Source organism: Passer domesticus, chromosome 8 (genome assembly GCF_036417665.1).
Source record: "Passer domesticus isolate bPasDom1 chromosome 8, bPasDom1.hap1, whole genome shotgun sequence".
Classification (NCBI taxonomy): Eukaryota; Metazoa; Chordata; class Aves; order Passeriformes; family Passeridae; genus Passer; species Passer domesticus.
In genome coordinates this window covers 6,595,280-6,617,300 of record NC_087481.1, presented here as the reverse complement: position 1 = coordinate 6,617,300, position 22,021 = coordinate 6,595,280, and the positions used below count along the sequence as shown (strand labels likewise).

The 22,021-nt window shown below is 49.4% G+C and overlaps 1 protein-coding gene across 1 annotated transcript in view; it reads left to right on the top strand.

Moving 5' to 3' along the window:
• LOC135305558 (zinc finger protein 883-like) overlaps positions 1–19,821 on the top strand; it is a 176,520-nt gene extending 156,699 nt beyond the window's left edge. Inside the window, exon 4 of the mRNA XM_064429292.1 lies at positions 19,091–19,821. Within this exon, the coding sequence (XP_064285362.1) occupies positions 19,091–19,821 (731 nt within the window). The remainder of the gene's footprint in view (positions 1–19,090) is intronic.
• The last annotated feature ends 2,200 nt before the right edge of the window (positions 19,822–22,021 follow it).

The following is a 22,021-nucleotide window of genomic DNA, read 5'->3' as shown; positions in this document are numbered from 1 at the left end:
TCTGTAATCAAAAGAGGAAAAACCCCTTGCAACTGTGTTAGAACAGTAAAGTAAAAAACAGACATTTATTGGAAGATTCCAGGTGTCTCAGTGGGAGTGGGGCACACCTGGCCCCTGATTTCAACAATTATTAAGGTTGATTAATTACGGTATTTAACAGGAACATCCAATAGGACTTTCAGTTAGCCCAGTTACACACCCCTGGCTCATGCCATGGGAGTAGGTCCAAGGGTTTCTTTGCCTTCACTTTTTGATATGACTGCTCACATTCTGGTCAAAATCCAAAACGTTCGTCTTGTATGTCCTCTTCCTTATAATAAGACTACAGAGTATTTCAGGAATGTGTTTAGAAAGTCAGGCTACTGCTCTAAACTCTGAGAAAAAGGTTAGGAAATCTATCAGAGTTAATTAAGGATTATGGTTATATAAGCATATAATAGTTGTTTAATAGAGTTAATTAAGAGTTTAATAGAGTTAAGTAAGAATTATATTTTTAAAACTATATAATAGTAGTTTACATGGCTACAAATATATGAAAAATATATAAAAAGCAAAAACCTTTTTCACATCACCCCAATTTTCCCATCCTTCTCAAGGAAAGAAATTGAAAACACTCTCAGGAAAACTCCCGATCTTTCCAGCAATGCCAGGCTCACCTTCTTTGGGCAGTGTCCTCCGGAGCTGTGCCCAGGCTGGTGTGGAGCTGGGAGCAGCCCTGCCCTACCCAGCCCCTCTCAGCAGCAGCACCTGCCCTGCTCAGGGTGGCTCCTTCCCCCCACAGCTTCTCCCCAGTGCTGGGAGCAGCTCCCCGGGCCGGCTGAGAGCTGTCCCTGGCAGGCAGCAGAGTCCCTGCCCCAGCACAGCGCCCTGGGCTGCAGGAGCCTGCTCTGCAGGACAGCCCTGGGCACCCCTGGCTGCACCTGCGGCTGCTCAGCCCTGCAGCAGAGCCTGGCAACAGGAGCTGCCCTGGGCTGTGCCTTGGCTGGGGCAGCAGGGAAAGCCAGCCCTGCCCTGGGGCCACATCCCTGCCCTGGAGCAGCTCTGAGAGTGCTCCTGAAAGCTCCTAAAAGCTGTGGGATGTGCCAGCTCCAGGAGATCCCTGTAGGAACTGCAGCTTCTCTTCCACAGCCAGAGAATGACTGTTTGAAACCTGGGATGATTTCTGCTTTAGTGAGCCCTCAGTGAGCTCTGCTGTGTGCTCCCAGCCCAGGCTGAGTTTAACCCCTCGGTGCCTCTGGGCTGTGCCCAGGGTGGCTGCAGGCAGTGCCCCAGCCCTGCTGGGCTGTGCACAGGAGCTGCTCCTGGCCAGAGCTGTCTCTCTGCAGCGCTGCCCTTGCCAGGAGCTGCCTCTGGGCCAGGAGCCCAGCCCAGCTCAGCAGCACAGACACAGCACAAGGACTTTAATCACACTCTGGGGCTTTGTGCTCAGGCCCTGAACATCAGTCCCTGAGAGGCAGCTGAAGAAACCTCTCCAGAACTCCAAGTCAGAATCCAACTCCAAAGTTTCTTGGACTTTTAATGGGTCCCACTGAGGGACACAAATGAGAAAGTGTCCCCAGGCCCCAGGCAGAGCAGAGGACTGCAGGCACTGATGACAGGTGGGGACAAAGAGAAGCCAAGTCTTGGTGGCCTGGGGCACAGCAGCAGGGTCTGTGCCAGCAAGGGCTGGGAGGAGACACCTTGTCCTGAGGCCCTGGGGCCTCCTGGCACAGCCCCAGCCAGGCTGGGCACTGTCAGCCCCTTGTCCTGCCCTCAGCATCCCCCCCTAGCCCACATCCCAGTGGCCTCAAGGATCTGCTGGAAGGAGTCCCTGGGGAGCCTTGCTCAGCAATGGCCCTGGGGGCTCCTGAATGCTCCCAGGGACTGCAGGTTTTTCAAAGGACTTTGGCTTTTGCTTTTACCTTGGTGATTCTGAGAGGTTTGTGCACTCATGGCCTCCAATTATCTGTTGTAATTAGTCCCTGGAGAGGCTTTGTCAGGAGCAACACTTATTGGGGCTCATTAATGCTTCAAGGTACTTCAGTTATTTGATGGTACTTGGTGTTTCCCTTTTGATACACACTCTGTGAGAAGTTTGTGCAATCATGGCCCCAATTATCTGCTTTAATGAGTCCCTTGAGAGCTTTGTACTGACACTCAGTAGGGCTCATTAATGCTTTGAGATACTCAAGGTTTTTAAAGTACTTTGAATTTTCCTTTTCACACTGAGTCTTTGAGAAGTTTTTGTGCCATCCTGGCTTCCAATTCTCTCCTCCAAGGAGTCCTTGAGGAGCCTGTGTTGGGGATGGACCTTACTGGGACCCATTCATGCCTTGAAACACTTTGGGGTTTTCTTCTGACTTTGACTCCTGGACAGGTTTGTGCAATCTCCTCTCAGGGCCTGAGGTTCCAGGGCTCAGCTCCAAATGCACCATGGGACTTATTAGCATCAAGCAAGTCCTGACAAACCATGGCTCTGCCTTGATTTCCCTCTGCTCTAGTGCTGTTCATCCGGAAGTTTTCCTCTTGGAGAAATATTTCAAAGATTTTCTAATAAACATGTGTTCCTATTTTAAAGGATGTCTTTTATTATTTTTCTTAGTACACAAGAGGTGATTGCAGCATTCTGTGACTGATATTGATCCAGGGACTCTCCTAAGGAGGTCTGGTCTGGTCAGAGAAGCTGTGCCTTGAGCTCTGACCCAGTGTCAACAACCTTGCTCCACATTCCCCAACCCCATCCTGTCTCTCCTCACTCACTTGGGATCTGCTTTGCTTGGAGATCTGGCTGCACACAGCCAAAGAGGGGTTTTGTCTTTTTAATGTTTTGAAGCACTCTTAAACTCTTGAGTTTCTCTGTAGAAAACATAGACCATCCTCAAGGCTGTGCCAAGCCCAAGGTGCCACCAAGGTGCCACAAGTCCACTCCAGGCCTGCCCTAGGCCAGCTGTGAGGGTGGATCATAATCCCAGCCTGCACTGGGCCATTGCAAAATGAGAAATTCTGCTTAGTTTGATGTCGATTTCTGTTAGGGACCGGATACCCCCCTACCCCAGAGACAATATTTTCTAAAATGTCCTTGTTGACCACACTGGAAACATATTTTTGGGCCCTGTAATTGTTGCTGGGGCCCCTTAAATGGGAATGGCATGGCCACTAGGGCCTCTGCAACTCCTTGCCCAATGGCCTGGGCTTGTACGGCCGCTACATGTTCTGCTGTCCTGCGGCAATTAGAGCCTCAATCATCTGCAGGAGTGTGGGTTCCATCTCTAGTGGAAGGGCACGCAGCCCTTTCTTACATTCCAGGTTGGCATTGGCTACCCCCAATGAGTTTAGTAATTAATTTTGAGTCTTTTCATCCCGGACTTGTTTCTATAGTGCCTGTTTAAGGCGTTCAATAAATTTTATGCAGGGCTCTCAGGGTTCTTGTCTTATGTTTACATAGTCCAAACGGGGGGTGCTACCATCCGGTACCTGGATTAAAGCTTTCAAAGCCATCTCTTTTATATCGTCCAGTACTTCTCTGGGGATACCTGCTGCTTGATCATCTGGCAGGCTGTGTTGTCCTTCTCCAGCTAGATGACTGATTGTCAATTGTGCCCTTGCCTCATTATTAGCATAATCTGCTATTAATTGATTTAGTAATCACTTCCATCCCCCTTTCCCACAGAGTGTATTCTGTAGGTGATAAAAACAAGGTCATAATATATTTTATATCATAGGGGGTTACATGTGCTGTGAACATGGCCCTCATTATGCCATTGAAACAAGGTGAGTCCTGCCTCTAGTCTTTAGCTGCCCTACACAGCTCCTTGATTTCCCTGTAAACCAATGGCTGATACCTGGGATTCTGCTCCCTTCTTTCATCATGTCCTGGGGCAATGAAGAGTTTCAAGACTATTTGCCAGTCTCCTTCCTTAACTGCTTCCTTCCAGATCCTTTCCCAGGGATCTTCTAGGCTTGAGGGGAGAGGTGGCTCTGGGGAATGCAAACTGTCTTCTGGGGAGGAAGAATAACTTGGAGCAGAAACACTTGGATTAGAAATAGTGTGACAGTTTGGCTTAGTATCCTTGACCATGGGGTTTATGTTGTTGCCGGAGGGTGAGTAAAGGGCGCTGCCATTTTGTCATTTTCTGGAGCTGTGGCCCAGGGTGGAGGTGGAATGAATGACAGTGGAGGTGTGACCTGCAGTCATGGGGATGGAGTCTGGAGGTTCATTCAAAGTGGAAGAGAAGGTTGTGGGAGCAGGAAGTGGAGGAGCCAAGATGGAGGGAGGATGGCCAGGCTCCCGAGCCACATTGGGGCTTCTTCCATCTTGGGTCTCCAGGGCACAATGCTCCAAGACAGCGTGGCCATTGCCATCTTGGACCATCATGGAGAGTCCAAGAAAGGCAGATTTCAGGGGAGGTCCTGGGTTAGGAGTGACTGATGGATCAAGTTTTCGACTCAGAGCTTGCTGGTGAAGGGTCTCAAGGATGGTGTAGAAGAAGGGGAGCATGTGGGGTGCAATGGGGTCCCTTTTGATCAAAAGGTTGCACAATTTAAATCCCACAGAGTCACAAAATTCAGTGGTATGGATTTCATCAGCATAAGTGTCTGGAAAATTTTTAATGATTCACCTCACGATTGATTTTAATTTGTTCTTTGAAAATATTTTTTCATGATCAGTGAGAATTAACTTAAAGTGTCCATATAAGCTGCTTTCTACTTTGGACAACTGGCCACCCATTTTTCTCCTCCACCTTGGGGGGAACAGCCACTGGGAACACACCCGAAATCAATTATGGGATGTGGATCCATATTTTAAAAACACGGTGGCAAAATGGGCAATGAATGTCCTGCATTTTCCCAAACCCATCTGCAATCCTCCACGTGAGGACACCGTCATCATCCCCACCACTGCTGGCTCAGGTCCCTCAAAGTGATGGGAAATCCACTGGGCCCAGCACAATCCACAGTCCCGAGGAGCACTGGCCTATCTCTCAGCTGACCCCAGCTGACGCAACTGAATGTCAGGGTCCCTGCTAAGGGGCCAGATGTCGCAGTGAGGGTGGCTGCGACAAACCTCTCTGGTTCCCTGACTTAAGAGTGAAGTTGGCAAAAAGGAAAAGGAGCGGGATCAATGGAGTTGCCCAAAAAGCACTTCAATAACGGGGTGAAAAACAGTAAACATGGAGAAGTCAAGCCCAGTATGACGGGCAGGATCCAAAGACTTGAGACAAAGCAACAATATATACACTTGTGGGTAGAACACTCTAGAACAATACCCATATAGGGGAAACAAGTAACCAGTAGGGAAGCAGAACTTGGACAACTTAGCATAACAACACTAAAGGCTTATCAGGGAATTCCCAAGCTCATCCTAAGGTAAACAAATGACTCCCAAGGCTTGAAACTCACGCCTGGTTCATCCAGGACAAAATCTGGCTCACTCCAAGTTACAGCCGAGCTAACTCCCACACTGCTGATTTGCACTGGCCCCTTGGGACCATGGGGCCCAACAGAGCCACAGTGATGTCCTTGGTTCCACGAGGCTCCACAGTGTCACAATGGTCCCTTGGATCCATGGTGCTCTGCAGTGTCACAATAGCCCCTTCATTTCACAAGGCCACAAAGTGTCACATTGGTCTCCATAGGAAGGAAACCACAGAACCCCCATGTTTCAGGAGCTGAAGAACAGCAGCCGCCAGAGGCCAAGGCAAGCCTGACCTGCCTGTCCTGGCAGGTTTGTCTGGGAACAACCCTTAGATATTCAAAATTTTGAATGCAGAATCCTAATTTCAGACATTTGTGCCTGGAGAAGGAGGATTTTTTCCACAAAAAGAGAAGCATAGAGCCCTTTCCAGTGTTTGGAAAACAGGTCAGTGCTGGCTCTCAGAAGTTAAAGACCATCCAGACCTGTCTGTCCTGGCAGCTTTTCTCTGGCAGCAATCCTTGGATATACATAAACTTGGAGGTGGAATCCTAATTTTGGCCATGGATACCTGGAAAAGATGGACAGTTCTTCTCCATACAAAGGAAAGCCCAGAGCCCCAGTGTTTCAGGGGCAGATGGGAGTGGCCTTCCACATTCCAAGGTCAGCCAGACCTGTCAGGTGACTCCTGGGAGGCCAAGGCAGCCAGACCTATTTTGTGTTCTCTTGGTTCCATAGGGCCCTGCAGTGTCACAACGGCTCTATGCTTCCATGAAGTCTTGCAACATCACAGTGGTTCTCTTGCTTCCATGATGTCCTGTGGCATCATAATGGCCCCTTGGTTACACAAGTGCTTAAGGATCTTAATGGTCTCCATGGTTCCAAAAGGCCCCAGAGTGTCATAATGGTCTTTGTGTTCCATGAAGCCCTGCTGTGTCACCATGGCCCCTTGGTTCCATTGGGGCCCACTAGTGCAACAATGGTTCCACAGCTTCCCACAGTGTCACAATGACCCCTTCCCACCATGAGGCCCTGCAGGGTCACAATGGCTCTTTGGTTCCCTGGGGCCCCACAGTGTCACAATGATTCCATGGGTCCTTGCAGTGCCACAGTGGTCTCCATGGATCCATGGTGCCCCACAGGATCACAACGGCCCTTTGGCTCCATGAGGCCCTGAAATGCAGCAATGGCCTCTTGGTTCCACAAAGCCCTGCTGCTTCACACTGGCCCCTTGGGACCATGTGGCTCAACAGAACCACAGCGTTGTCCTTGGTTCTGTGAGGCTCAACAGTGCCACAATGGTCTCTTGGATCCATAGTGCTCTGCAGTGTCACAATGCCCCTGCATTTCACAAAACCGCAAAGTGTCACAATGGTCTCCACGGTTCCTCAAGACCCCACAGTATCACAATGACCCCATGGTTCCTCAAGTTCCTACAGTGTAACAATGCCCTTTGGCTCCACAATGCCCCACAGTGCCTCAGTGGTCTCCACAGGAAGAAAACAGGCGAGCTGTTGTTATGATATTTTAGTGAAAAAGCCTCTGCTAGGATTTTTCCTGTCCTGAGGAGCTGAGAGCCTCAGAAAAGAAATGTAAACAATAACTATCTGCTGCTGTGGAGTGCCACAGGTGCATCTTCCATTAGTCCATGTGGATTGTTTTCAATCAGTGACCAATCACAGCCACCTGTGCCAAGGCTGTGAGCAGTCACAGGATTTTTGTTATTCATTCCTATTCTATTCTTGTCTTTGTAGCCTTCTGATCTTCTTCTCTCTGTTCTTTTTAGTGTAGTTGTAATGTAGTATTTTAATATAATATATAACATAATAAATCAGCCTTCTGATGAAAATGGAGTCAAACCTCGTATCCTCGCACCAGGGATCTCAGTCTAAACAAGAGCGAGCCCCAGGGGCAGATGAGAGGCAGTCACCAGAGGCCAAGGCTAGATAGACTTTACTGTATTGGCAGATTTTGTCTGGGAGAAAGCCTTGGATATAGGGAATTTTAGAGGTGGAATCCTAATTTAAGCCATGGGAGCCTAGACAAGAAAGATAGTTCCTTTCCATAGGAAGGAAAGCATGGAGCCCAGTGCTTCACAGTCAGATAGGAAGTGGCCCTTGACATCTCAAATTCAGGGGGACCTGTCAGACAGGCCCCAGGAGGCCAAACCAGGCAGACCTGTTCCATGTTCCGCTGATATCATGGGTCCCCACACCATCACAATGGTCTCCTTGATTCCATGAAGTCTGGCAATGTCACAATGGCTTCTTGGTTTCATGAGCCCCAACAGAGTCACAGTGGTCCCTTGGCACCATGCGGCCCTGCTGTGTCACAATGGTTCCTCGTTTCTATGAGCTTCCGCAGGGCCCCTGAACTGCACAATGGTTTCCTTGATTCCATGAAGTTCCACAGTCCCACCATAATTTCCTTGGACCCGCATTGTCACAAGTGACCCATGGCTCCATGAGGTTCCAGAGTGTCACCGTGGTCGCTGTCAGAGGCTGGATGAGATCGATGTCCCGAGACACCTCGGGATGCTCGGAATGCCCGTGTGGGGCCAGGGCTGGGTCAGGCCTTGGGTTGTGGTGGGACAGAGCCCCGCCCCCAGCCCTGGCAGAGCTGTCAATCACACAGCAGGGGCGGTGCTATCCCAGCTGTGATTGGCAGCAGAGCAGATGTTGATGGGACAGGAGCCCTGCAGGGCTGTCAGGGACCTGCAGCTTGCAAGGTGCTCTGCTCTCCCTCGGGTGCTCTCGGAGAGATCCAATCCCAGCTGGGCACCTCAGGGCACAAGTGGCACTGCCTGTTCATGGGCACACAGCTGATGTCTGCCTGGGAAGGGGCACAGGTTTTAATACCTGTTAGTTTCATAATATACCAGAAAATATTTCTAATCTGGATTACTTGAGTACTTATAAGAAATGGCAAAGTTTTCCCAGCAGGAACAGGAGTTTCCTGAATCTCATGGATTCTTCTACTGATGGCAGGAGAAAAAATACTGATCTTCCCCTCTACCTTTGCCAGCAACATTCAGCCTAGTACTTCATGGCCATCTTCCTTTAGGTGTTTCCAGCTCTCCTGGTTAAACAGCCGTGTCTAAGGACATCTCTCCATTTAGAGCAGCTGGATCTATGCCCTTCCCCTTGCTCCCAGATTTCCTCCTGCAGCTGTTCTCTAGTTATTCCAGTGTGTCTCCTTTGACTGGTTTCATGATTTGAGCATCAGGGAGTTGCCCAAATTTTCAAAACTTTAAATACCTTCTTAGTCAGCATCTTAGTTGTGTTTTTATCTTTTCTATCACCTCTTCCTATGTCTTTGTCTAAAATCCTTCCAGTATGGAAATGCCTTGTGGATGGTGGACATGTCAGATGTTGCTGTCACAAGGAGCTCGGGGAAGGGTTTTAATGTTTATAAAATTTATTAAATTTTATCATGTTCACATTTATTATATTGGCCATGAAGGGAAACCGTTCTGTGCCTCTTGAGTCTCACCAGTTCCTGGTCCCTCCAAGGACACAAACCTGATGAGTTGTGGTTCCCACTCCAGTGGCTGCACTTGGACCTCCCTCCATAGCCAGAGCAGAGCTCCCTTGTCCCAGAAAGTGCCTGGCAAAGGAGGGATGAAGGAAACAGGACAGGCTGTGGGGAACAGGGCCAGGGCAGAGCCAGGGAGAAGAATGACTTTTGCATTTGATGGAGCTGTGCCTTCCCTTGGCTTTGTTGGCTGACAAGAAATGAACATCTCTCTGTGTCTCGGGCAGCTCCTTCTCCAAGGAAAGCAGGTGGGAGTTGGAGCCAAGGAGCTGAAAGCTGCAGGTGCAGCCTGGGCTGGAGGGAGCTGAGATTTGCACAAGGCTGCTGTGAGTGCCAGGGCTTGGATGGGGAAATGGTGGGGTGGGGATAGGGACAGAGTGTGATTGATTTACAGCCATGAAGGATCTTGATTTTCATATCTATTCAAACTGCATGAGGAGGTACTTGGATTCAATATCAGTTGGAGATTGCACATATCAATGTATTAATAGGAAAAATAAACCTAAACAGGACCTAAAATATCTTTTCTCACTGTATTTTTAAATAGAATATATTCAGTTTGAATACACTTCTGAAATCTGCCTAATTAACCACAAATTATTTGAAAACTGAAATCAAATTATTCCTAGAGGATTGGCTTGTTAAGGTGTTCTGAATGTTAATGAGCCCTGGGACACTGAATTCATGCACTGAAGAGCTAAAAGGCTGAACAAGCCTCTGGAGACATTTAAAAGAAATTACAATTGTTTGGACGCACTGGAGGAATACAAACAAGACGTCCTCTGGAGCTCAAAACAACAAGACAGCCTTTGCTGGCAATTTTAGAAAATCATTGAAACTTTGGCAAAATGTTTATTATGACATTGTAGTGATTTTGGTTTGTTAATTTAAGATTTTTCTCATTTTGATATTTCTTAATTAATATGTTGAGGAGTGTGGTGGATTTAGTGTCCATTAATTATTTATGTATTTGTTTTATGGTGAGATAGGATTTGGAGAAAGGTAAAGTAGGCTTAAAATTTTATAGGGTATAAATAAAATGTTATTATAAGTAACTAAAAGAAAAAGAGTAGTATGAATTAAAATACACTCTTTAGAACACTTTTTCTTTACAACTTTTTTTTTTACTGATAATGTAAAGAAAGTAAACTTAAAATTTCTAGTTAGTTTGCTCTTTTTAGAAAAGTCTTTTTTTAGTTCACTAAGGGAATAAAGTTTTTCCTGTTATGGTTATGGAGATTTTTTTTACAACAGGAAAATTTTTTTTGTGGCTCTTAATTTTGTCGTGGATAACAGTTGTCTGGGGAACTTTGTTATTGTGAAGTTGTTTTTATTACTACAAGTTTTTTACAGCTTGTTGATGGGCCATGTCAACTTATAGGGTATTGTTTTAAAGCTGAGTTCTTTAAAGGTAAAAGTTTTTATTACTTACTTCTAAAATTATTTTTATCTCTGGGAATAAAGATCTTCTCTTGTGGGTAATGGATTACTTTCTTTTTCTGTTTAAACATTTGATGAAATTACAGTTATTTTAATTTTTTATTTTAGTGTGGTAGTTTTTGATATTAATTTTAATTTTTTTTAAATCGTTTTATGTAATTTAAAAAAAAGTTTTTCTTTATAATTTATAAGAGTATTTTAGTTTTCAGATTAAGGTTTTTTTTCCTTTTTAAATTGGGATTTAATTTCTTCTTTACTGAGTTTAATGGCTTCATGTCGTTCTTTTACATGCTTGTATTTTGCTTTTTTCTTTTACTCAAGGGAGGATTGAAGTATTGAAAGGGTTAACACCTGACCTGCCAGTAACTTGTGGTGGGAGTTGTGGTTGGGATGTGTTAGGATTGTTTTTATGGTTGGTTTTTGGGGTTTTTTGTGTTTAATTTCAGTTGTTGAGTTATTTTGTATGGGTTCTAGGTTGTAGGTGTTTTGGTTTTAGTTGTTTTGGGGGAGGGGACTTGATGGTAATATTTTAATGGCTGTGGCTGGCTTTGTTCTGGTTAGGGTGTTGTAGCCTCTTTTGTTTTCCTGTTTGGTCATTGTTGGGTTTGGTTTGGTCAGAATGGGGCCCATGGGGGGCGGCCTGGGGAGGGGGGAAGGGGCTCGGCCCGGGGCAGGGCTGCTTGGTTTGGTTTGGTTCAGATGGGGCCAGGGCTGGGCCTGCTGCTTCTTTGTTGAGTGGAAAAGAAAGAGGAGGCTCCTGGGTTTTGTCATCTTTAACATACATGTTTCACAGAGGCGTGTTCAGTATCTTAGTGGTTTAAGACATTGGTGGTAAGACATTAACATGTGCCTTGCACTGCCTCTTTGTGTCTGTGTGCACACAGGAGTGCCTGTGCTGGGGAAATGTGGCAGAAATGCTGCTCTTGGAGGGGTTGGAGTGCCTTGGATAGCTGACTCAGTCAGGCCTGTAAGTAAGGTTAAGTCACAAGGTCTAAGCTAAGTTAAATGCTAGTAAGAGTTGTTCTTTTGCTCAGTCGTTTAGCTTAACATAAGTTATAAGCTAAGTTAAACATTGTTAAGTGTTACTTCTCTTTTAAATTGCAAAGTCATAGGTTATAAGTGAGGTTAAATACTCTTAAGCTCTGTTCTTTTGCTAAATTATGAAATTGAAGGCATCAGTTCAGGTTAAGGTATAAATGAAATCCTAAGTTGTTATGCTTAATATAAGTTATTAGCTAAATTAAATATTGTTAAGCGTTATTAATCTCTTATATTGCTGTATCATATGTTATAAATTAGGTTAAACACTGTTAAGTGCTGTTCTTTTGCCAAAATGTACATTTACAGTAGAAGTAAAGGTTAAGGTGTAAGTTAAGAAATGTTAACTTTGAGCTCTGTTCAGCTTTTAGGCCATATTCCTTTTATCCTTGCCATCACTGTCCTTGTGTCACACACACACATATTTCTTGGTTCATTTCTGGTTTGATTGTCTGGATTTGGTTTGGTTTTGTTGTGTCTTTGTTCCCTCCGTGTGCCTGAAGTGTCCAGCCAGGAGCTCCCTACTCTATGATGTAAAGGACAGCTCTGTGATGTCACAACCCCCTCCGTGATGTTACACAATCCTCTCTGTGATGCCATACTGCCACTCTGTAATGTCACAGCACACACTTTCACATCACAGCCTGCTCTATGATTTCACACAGAATCCCCTGTGATGCTGTTGCTATTAAATGACCTCACACAACAAACTCTGTGATGTCATAGTCCAACCTGTGACCACACACAGCCCACTCTGTGCTGTCACACAGCCCCTTGCTGACATCACAGCTGCCCTGTGCCTCTAGGACACAGCCACAGAGGTGCCGCTGTGACACAGCCCCCTCTGGGACATCCCCCAGCCCCTGCCAGTGCTGAGCCCCTGGCAGCTCTGGCTGTGCCCTGCTGGTGTCCCTGAGCTGCCCTGGCAGTGCCCCAGCCCTGCTGGGCTGTGCACAGGAGCTGCTCCTGGCCAGAGCTGTCTCTCTGCAGCGCTGCCCTTGCCAGGAGCTGCCTCTGGGCCAGGAGCCCAGCCCAGCTCAGCAGCACAGACACAGCACAAGGACTTGAATGACCCTCTGGCGCTTTGGTGCTCTTTGTGTCTGTCATGGCCAAAGTGCTGCCCAAGTTGGCTCTGTCAGGGCCTTGCAGCTGCTGCCCATCCCTGTGCCCTGTGCAGCCCAGGCTGTCCTACGGTGTCCCTGCCCTGCGCCTCTGTCCCTGCAGGCTGTCGTCATCCCCCGGCTGCCCCACCTGGCTGGCCCCTTCCTTTGCTGACAGCTCTGCCTCCTGACAGCCTCTGCCTGCCCACACAAAGCTTTGGGCTGCTCCAGGCTCCTTCTAGGGGATATTTTGCACCACAGCCTTCCCCCGGGACGGGAGGGAAATTCCTTTCTCCTGGTGTCCAGTCTGGGCTTCCCAAGCTGCCCTTAGTACCATTATTTCTTTCTCTGGCTGATTTATACAATAAAGAAAAACTCCGAGATGTGTGAAACCACCCTTCAATCCCTCCCCAGCTACTCTTATTCTGTCCTCAGTCTCCACACCACTGAGCCCAGAGTCTGCCACCTCTCACTGCTGGTTATGGGATGAAGCCTCCAAACCTCATCTTGAGAGGTTTTTGGATTCTCTCCAAGGTCTGTGAAAACGAAAACAGTGGTCAACATTATTTTTTCCCAAATCTTGCAGTGACAGAACAAGGCTCAATATCTTTGAACTGAATGAGAGTATATTTACAATTGTTTAAAGGCGAAAATATTTTACATTTATGAGAATGGCACAAAACTGCAACTGTTTTTCCAGAGAAGTGAATGCCCCATCTCAGGAATTATCCAAGAGCAAGAGCTTTGTACAACCTGACTCAGTGAAACCCTCTCATCCCCAAGAACAGAATTCCTGTTGTGTGGGTTCTCTGATGTGCTGGGTGCCCTCACAACGCTTCTGGCCAGAATGTCTGCTGAGGGCAGCCAGGCTGCTGCAGGGGCAGTGACCTCACAGCCATCACCATGGCAGCCCTGTGCCCTGGGCCTGCCTCTCCCCTTTCCTCTGCCCCTGCCTTGTCTCTGCTGGCATGAAGAGTTTTGTCATTCATATCTTGTCGCCAAGGTGCTGGGGCCAATGGCTTCCCAGGCAGGCTCCTGGAGCAGAAGTGGCTTTTCAGAGCCCAGGCAGAAATGAGCCCTGAGGCAGCAGCTCTGCAGTGCTGGCCACCAGGCCAGGCTGCCAAGGGAGGCTTCTGGCCATGGCCTGCAAGCAGCTGCTGCTGCCAAGGTGCCTTTGGTGCCTCAGGCTCTGCCTGGCACAGCTCCCAGCACGGCACTCTGCCCTTGTGCCCGAGCCCTTCCCTGTGCTGGGGCTGGCCTGGGGCTTTTCCTGCAGCGGGACCTGCCCTGCTCCTGGCACAGGAAAGGCAGTTCCTGCTGGAGCAGAAGGCTCTGCCTGCTATGGGCCCCAACAACTCCAGCAAGGCCCTGTTGACTTCAAAATTGCTTCCTAGAACAGCATATTCTAATAATTGTTATAATTCCAGTACTGTGGTTAAGATCTTTCTGACTAATCATGATCACAATCCATCAGGACTGTATTTATAGAACTTTATCTGGTATTCCATCATTAATCGTGTGGGACAAATTGCATTAAGGTTCAATTCTACCTGTCCAATCTTTTATACATAAACCTTTGACAAAGTCTGGGGCTGGGATTGGATCCAGCCTCTTCCAGTCTCCTCTCTTAGAAGGAACTTTACAAGTCTAGGGGGTCCTGCAGGGGTTTGAGGTTCCATGGTGGCTGTTGGAAGTAATTTCTCCACCTCATGTCTCAACAGGAGTTTCTGTAATAAAGAAATGAAGCTTTTGCCTGAAGCTCCCACTTTGCCCATGACAGGAACCCCTGTGAGTGTCTGGGACATTCTGGCTCTGTGGCAGCCTGGGGACTCCTGGGATATCACCATGGAATGGCTGTGACAGCCTCTGAGCACAGGGCTCTTTACCATCCCCAGAAACCCCTGGGAGATGTCCATGGAGCCCCTGTCTCTGCCTGTGACATTCCAGCTCTTGAACAGCCTGGAGACTCTTGGAATGTCCCTATCGAACCCCTCTGAGGACCTGTGACAAATCTGATCCTTAGCATGGCAACCAGGGCCAGGACCCTGTTGCTATGGGTCATGGGATCCCAGATCCACAGAATTGGCTGAGCTGGGAGGGACCCATCAGGATCCTGGAGTCCAACTGCTGGCCCTGCACAGGACACCCCAAGAATGCCAGCCTGGGCCTGGCAGCGCTGTCCAAACGCTGCTGGAGCTCAGAGAGCCCTGGAGCTGGGAGCCTTCCCTGGGGAGCCTGGGCAGTGCCCCAGCAGCCTCTGGGCAAAAACCTTTTCCTGACATCCAACCTGAGCCTGCCCCGACTCAGCTGCAGCCGTTCCCTCCAGTCCTGTCCCTGGGCACCAGAGGGAAGAGGTTCCCACAGCCCCAGCCAGGGACCCGCTCCCAAGGCTGTTGCCATGGCCACCAGGGCTGGGACCAGCTGGGATGCTCGGTTTCCACAGTCTGGAGTTTAGGAATGGGATTCCCCAATTTCTTGCTCCCGCTAAAACCGCGCTGCCGCTCGCTGCCCTCCTGCCTCCCATGGAAAGCACAAAAGGCAAAGATCCCAGGCTGGGATAAGAACAATTTATTGGGAACAGCAACGAGATAAAGGACAAACAGGAACAGAAACAATACTGCTGACAGAAGGGAAAAGAAAATCTATGTACAGGGAAAACCAAAACACAACTCACTGGGTCATCCTGGCCACATATTTCTGCCTGCCTGGGAAGGACACCCTTCTCCTCAGGGAGAGAGAGACCCTTTCCTGCCTCTGGCAATGACCTGAGGAGGGATTGGATATAATGACATGGCCCTGGCCAGAACCTCATGTTCATCAATCCCACATCAGGTCATTTCCAGGGGCAGGAAAAGGGACAGGTGTCTTCTCAGCATGGATTACATTGAACATGGATCACAGGTCTCTTCCCAGCGTGGGTCCTCCAATTGGGTATGAAGCTGGAGCCAGGCACGAAGCTCTCCCTGCAGTTGGGGCATTTGCAGGGCTTCCCTTTCTGGTGCCTCTGTTGGTGTCTGGTCACGTGCAAGCTCTGGGTGAAGCTCTTCCCACACTGGGGACATTCGTAGGGCCTCTCCCCAGTGTGGATGCGCTGGTGGGTGACGAGGTGGGAATTCTGCTTGAAGCCCTTCCCGCAGTCAGGGCAGAGGAAGGGCCTCTCCTCTGAGTGAATCCGCTCATGCAGGAGGAGATTGGAGCTGGTGTGAAACCTCTTCTGACACTGGGGACACTCATAGGGCCTCTCCCCGTTGTGGATGCGTTGGTGGGTCACAAGGGTGGATCTGCAGCTGAAGCCCTTCCCACACTCCCCACACTCGTAGGCCCATTCCCCTGTGTGGATCATCTGGTGGCGGATCAGGGTGTTGCTCTGCCTGAAGCTCTTCCCACACTCCAAGCACTTGTAGGGCTTCTCCCCATCAGGAAGCTGCTCATTGACCACCAGCTCTGATCCCTGGCTCAAGCTCTGTCCACCTTCCTGGCACAGGGTGGGTCTTTCCTCCTCAGAGCACCCTGGGCTGGGTTTGCAGGCCCTCATCCTGTGGGATCTCTTGGGCTTTACCTCCCCGTTCGATTCCTGTGCCATGGAGTCCTTCAAAACAGCTTCTTCCATGAGGTTCTGTTGTGAAGATTTGTCCTCTCTGGTCTCCGTCCTCATCTTCTTCTCTGGGGAAGGTAGGACAAGGAGAGGATGCAATTTGCCTCCATGCCAAAGGGAAAGGGAACAAGATAACCCCAGTGCATCCCCAACAGGATGGCCAAGGCAGAGGGGCTATCCTGCAGCTACGGGCCATGCTGAGCTGGGAGATGGAGCAGGAGAGAAGGGGAAAGGGACACTGACTTCCCCCTCACCTGCCTGCGTTTCTCAGGGCATCTTTCTCTTCCCTGCAGCCTTCTCCTCCACTGGGCCAAGGTTTGGGAATGGGAAATCCTGGTTTCGGGAAAAACAAGGGATGAGCACAGTGAGTCTGAAGGTCCTCTGCCCAAGTCCATTTCCAGAAGTCACCTGGTGTCCATAAAAACCTTCAAAAAGCAAAAGTGAATCAAAAAAGCCACCAGGAGTGTCCCATTTCCAGTCTCATCCCTCTGGGGCTCTGGTGGTGCCCCCTTTCATGGCTGCTGAGGATCCCTGGCCTCCCCAGGGATGAGAAGGTCGGAGAGTCCCCCCAGGCCTGAGCACCTTCAGCGGTGAGAGGGACACAGAGCCCCTGGTTCCCAGCCCTGCACAAGCATTTCCCGAGGCCAGCAGGATGGAGACTCCCTCGAGCATCCCACAGGACGAGGGGACGAGACTGCCCTGAGCATCCCCTTGACATGAGGGTGAGAGGGAGGGAAACCCCCCAGGCATTCCCTGGGGTGAGAATGATGGAGACGCCCTGGGGAATGGCCTGGGGTGACAGGGACAGGGACGCCCCCCTGGGGGACAGGGACACCCCCTCAAGAATGGCCTGGGGTGGGAGGGACAACGCCCCCCAAGCCCTTCCCAAGCATCCCCCAGGGTGAGAGGCACAGAGACCCTTCCAGCATCCCCTGGGCACTGGACAAAATAAACTTGGCAGAAATTAAATTTAATACTGTATAAATCAGTTTTATGAAGATTTGATTTTGTCAGAAGTCACATGTGAGGAAAACACAAATAAATCCCAAACATTAATAAATGAACAATAGAAGCAATTCTGTGGCAATTCCAAGTTTCACGGCTCCTGCACAGCTCCAGCTCAGCTGCTGGAAGGTTCTGATTAAAAAAAAAAAAAAAGAAGTGAAAATTTCACCCAATAGAGATTATTGAAAGGGAGGAAAAATCTGTATAGCTGTGACAAAGGTGACAGGGACAATAATTGTTCTCACATATGGAAAAGTCCCCAAGCCTCAGAATGGTGGAGTTATTTGGGAATTTAGCTACTTGAGCTGGGCTTCTTCTAGGACTTTTAGCAGCCTTGTGCTCCAAACCTTGGGGTGAATGAACCTTATCAGTCTCCCTGGTAACATTTGCAACCTTTCCTCTGGTGATTTAACAAACATTTAATGGAAGGATAACAAAGTATTTTCTTTACACTGGCCACCCACAACAGCCATTTTCCTCATCAGTTCTCCCCCAAGCCACTCAGAGGAATCTGCATTCAAGTTTCCAAGTTTCCTCTGGAAAGAAAGAGCCCTCCTCCCACAGAGGAGGGAACCATGCTGTTGTCAAGGTCAGAGAACAGTGCCTGAACTCACTGTGCCAAAATATTGTACACAATCTGGTTAAGAAAATTGTTAGAGATGCCTCTGCCCCAATTAAGGTGCTAACAAGACCAAATGCAAAGTGGATTTTATTGAACAGTCAATGTGAGGTAGAGAGAGATGGAATAAAAGAGAAAAAAGGGGGAGGGCAAGAGAGTGACAGGGACAGAGACCTCCCCCGGGGCAAGGCAAGTGTGACATTGTCCCCTGTGTGTGTGGCCTTCCCAGGGTGGGGGTTTTACACCTGAGCCAGTTTGGGTAAGGGAGGTGGTGTTCACCCCCTAGCAGGGATTACCCCACTGTTTCAGGTTGCAGTCCAAGATGTAACCAAATGCATGTTTTCCATCTTCACCTTTAGAAACTGTTATAAACAGGCTGGGCAGTGTTCATTATCTCTTCCATGACTCAGCCCTGATAATGCCCTCCAGTGGCTCTCTTCTGTGAATGGGCCATTGAGTGTCCCTGCAGGACTGATAAAATGACATAATCCCATTGTGGGATGCTCCGCCCAGGGGGAGGAGCCAAGCATTCCTACCTGGATATAAGCGGAGGCTTCTGACACCAGGAGCACCTTGGCTACTGGATTGCCAGAGGACAAGAGCTCCATCACCACCACTGGACCTTCAGAGGAGGACCAGACCCTTCTACAGGATCACTGCTTTGACAGAATCACGATCATCACTGCAACAGGACTGCAGCCACCATTTAATGGGACTGCTACCACCACCCTGACCAACAGGGTGTCAGGTTATATCCTGACTCTTTCCATTTAAGGCAGTGTTTCTGTATCATTGCCTTGATCTTAATTTTCTTATTAAATTGTAATTCTGGCTTAGACTCTCCCCCTAGTTTGCCCTCAAACCAGTACAAAATTCAATGCATTAATCTCTTGTTTTCCTCCCAAAACAGAATTTCCCATCCCCAAACCACTGCCAGATGGAGGAGAAGGCTGCGAGGAAGAGGAAGATGTCCCGGGACCACCAGGTAGGTGAGGAGGAAGTCACAGCTCATTTCCCTCTCTTTCCTGCTCCATCTCCCTGCACAGCACAGCCCAAGGCTGCAGGACAACCCTGCTTTCAACGCCGTCCTGCCAGGGATGCACCGGGAGGATCTCCTTCCCCTTCCCTCTGGCACGGAGGCAAATCCCATCCTCTCCTTGCCCTGCCTTCCCCAGACAAGGAGCTGAGGATGGAGACCAGCGACGACAAATCTCCAGAGCAGAACCTTGTGGAAGAGGCTGTTTTGAGTGGATCCATGGCACAGGAATCCAGTGGGGAAGAAAATTCCCTGAGATACTGCAGGAGGAGGGGCTCCAAATCCAGCCCAGGGTGCTCTGAGGAGGAAAGACCCACCCTGTGCCAGGAAGGTGGACAGAGCTTCAGCCAGGGATCAGAGCTGGTGATCCATGAGCAGCTTCATGATGGGGAGAAGCCCTACAAGTGCTTGGAGTGTGGGAAGAGCTTCAGGTGGAGCAGCCACCTGATCAGCCACCAGATGATCCACACAGGGGAAAGGGCCTACGAGTGTGGGGAGTGTGGGAAGGGCTTCAGCTACAGATCCACCCTTGTGACCCACCAACGCATCCACACCGGGGAGAGGCTCTATGAATGTCCTGAGTGTCAGAAGAGGTTTCAGACCCGCTACAATCTCCTCAGGCACCAAAGGATTCACACCGATGAGAGGCCCTTCCTCTGCCCCGACTGCGGGAAGGGCTTCAAGCAGAATTCCCACCTCGTCACCCACCGGCGCATCCACACTGGGGAGAGGCCCTTCCTCTGCCCTGATTGCGGGAAGGGCTTCAAGCGCAATTCCCAACTCGTCACCCACCGGCGCATCCACACTGGGGAGAGGCCCTATGAGTGCGGCACCTGTCAGAAGAGGTTTCAGACCAGCTCACATCTCTGCCTGCATGAGCAGATTCACACAGAGGAGAGGCCCTTCCGCTGCCATGACTGTGGGAAGGGCTTCAAGCAAAACTCCACCCTCATCACCCACTGGCACATCCACACTGGGGAGAGGCCCTACGAGTGTCCCAAGTGTGGGAAGAGCTTCATCCATAGTTCTAATTTAACCAGACACCAACAGAGGCACCGGTAAGGGAAGCCCTGCAAATGCCCCAACTGCAGGAAGAGCTTCATGCACTGCTGCAGCGTCATCCCCCCTTTGGATGACCCATGCTGGTCAGAGTCCTGGTGATCCATGTTCCCAGTGATCCATACTGGGAAGACACCTGTCCCTTCTCCTGCCCCTGCCGATGGCATGATGTGGGATTGATGAACATGAGGGTTTGGCCATGGCTGTGTCGTTACATTCACTCCCACCTCAGGTCATTGCCATGGGCAAGAAAGGGAATCTCTCTATTTTCCTATGAGGAGAAGAGTGTCCTTTCTTGGCAGGAGGAAATTGTGTCTGGGAAGAGACAGTCAGCTGAGTTGTAGTTTTCCATTTTTCTTATCCCTTTTGTTATCAATATTGTTGCTGTTCCTGTTTGTTCCTGATCTTGTTGCTGTTCCAAATAAATTGTTCCTATCCTAGCCCAGGATCTTTGCCTTTTGTGCTTTCCATGGGAGGCGGGAGGCTACCAATCGGCAGCATGGTTTTAGCGGGACCAGGAAATTGGGGAATCCCATTCCTGAACCCCACCCTGTGGAAACCAAGCATCCCAGCTGGTCCCAGCCCTGGTTGCCATGCTAAGGATCAGATTTGTCACAGGCCCTCAGAGGGGTTCCATGGAGGCTTTCCAAGAGTCTCTAGGCTGTTCAAGAGCTGGAATGTCACAGGCAGAGACAGGGGCTCCATGGACACCTCCCAGGGGTTTCTGGGGATGGTAAAGAGCCCTGTGCTCAGAGGCAGTCACAGACATTCCATGGTGACATCCCAGGGCACCTTGGGCTGCAAAGGCACCGATCTGTCACAGGCACTCACGGGGGCTCCATGGTGACATCCCAGGAGTCCCCAGGCTGCCAAAGAGCCGGGATGTCCCAGACACTCACAGGTGTTCCTGTCATGGGCACAGTGGGAGCTTCAGACAAAAGCTTTATTTCTTTATTGGAGAAACTCCTGCTGAGTCATGAGGTGGAGAAATGACACCCAACACCCACCATGGATCCTCAAACCCCTGCAGGACCCCTAGACTTCTAAAATTCCTTCTGAAAGAGGAGACTGGGAGCGGCTGGATCGAATCCCAGGCCCAGACTTTGTCAAAGGTGTAAAAGATTGGACAGGTAGAATTGAACCTTAATTCAATTTGTCCCACAGGATTAACAATGGAATATCAGATATATTTATATAAATACAGCTCTGATTGATTCTGATCATGATTAGATAACACACCTTATTTACACCACAGAATAAATTTTTAAAAAAACAGTTATTTACTCCACAATACGGGAACTATAACAATTATTTGAATATAGTGCTCCAGGAAGCAATTTTGAAGTCAACAGGGCCTTGCTGGAGTTGTTGGAGCCCATTGCAGGCAGAGCCTCCTGCTCCAGCAGGAACTGCCTTTCCTGTGCCAGGAGCAGGGCAGGTCCCACTGCAGGAAAAGCCCCAGGCCAGCCCCAGCACAGGGAAGGGCTCGGGCACAAGGGCAGAGTGCCGTGCTGGGAGCTGTGCCAGGCAGAGCCTGAGGCACCAAAGGCACCTTGGCAGCAGCAGCTGCTTGCAGGCCATGGCCAGAAGCCTCCCTTGGCAGCCCGGCCTGGTGGCCAGCACTGCAGAGCTGCTGCCTCAGGGCTCATTTCTGCCTGGGCTCTGAAAAGCCACTTCTGCTCCAGGAGCCTGCCTGGGAAGCCATTGGCCCCAGCACCTTGGGGACAAGATATGAATGACAAAACTCTTCATGCCAGCAGAGACAAGGGAAGGGCAGAGGAGAGGGGAGAGGCAGGCCCAGGGCACAGGGCTGCCATGGTGACGGCTGTGAGGTCACTGCCCCTGCAGCAGCCTGGCTGCCCTCAGCAGACATTCTGGCCAGAAGCGTTGTGAGGGTACCCAGCACATCAGAGAACCCACACAACAGGAATTCTGTCCTTGGGGATCAGAGGGGGTTTCATTGGGTCAGGCTGCACAAAGCTCCTGCTCTTGGACAATTCCTGTGATTCCTGTGATGGGGAATCCAGTTCTCTGGAAAAACAGTTGCAGTTTTGTGCCACTGTCATAATTCTAAAATATTTCTCCTTCTAACAAATGTAAATCCACCCTCATTCAGTTGAGAGTTATTGACTCTTGTTCTGTTACTGCAAGATGTGGGACAAAATAAAGTTGACCACTTTTTTCCATTTTCACAGACCTTGGA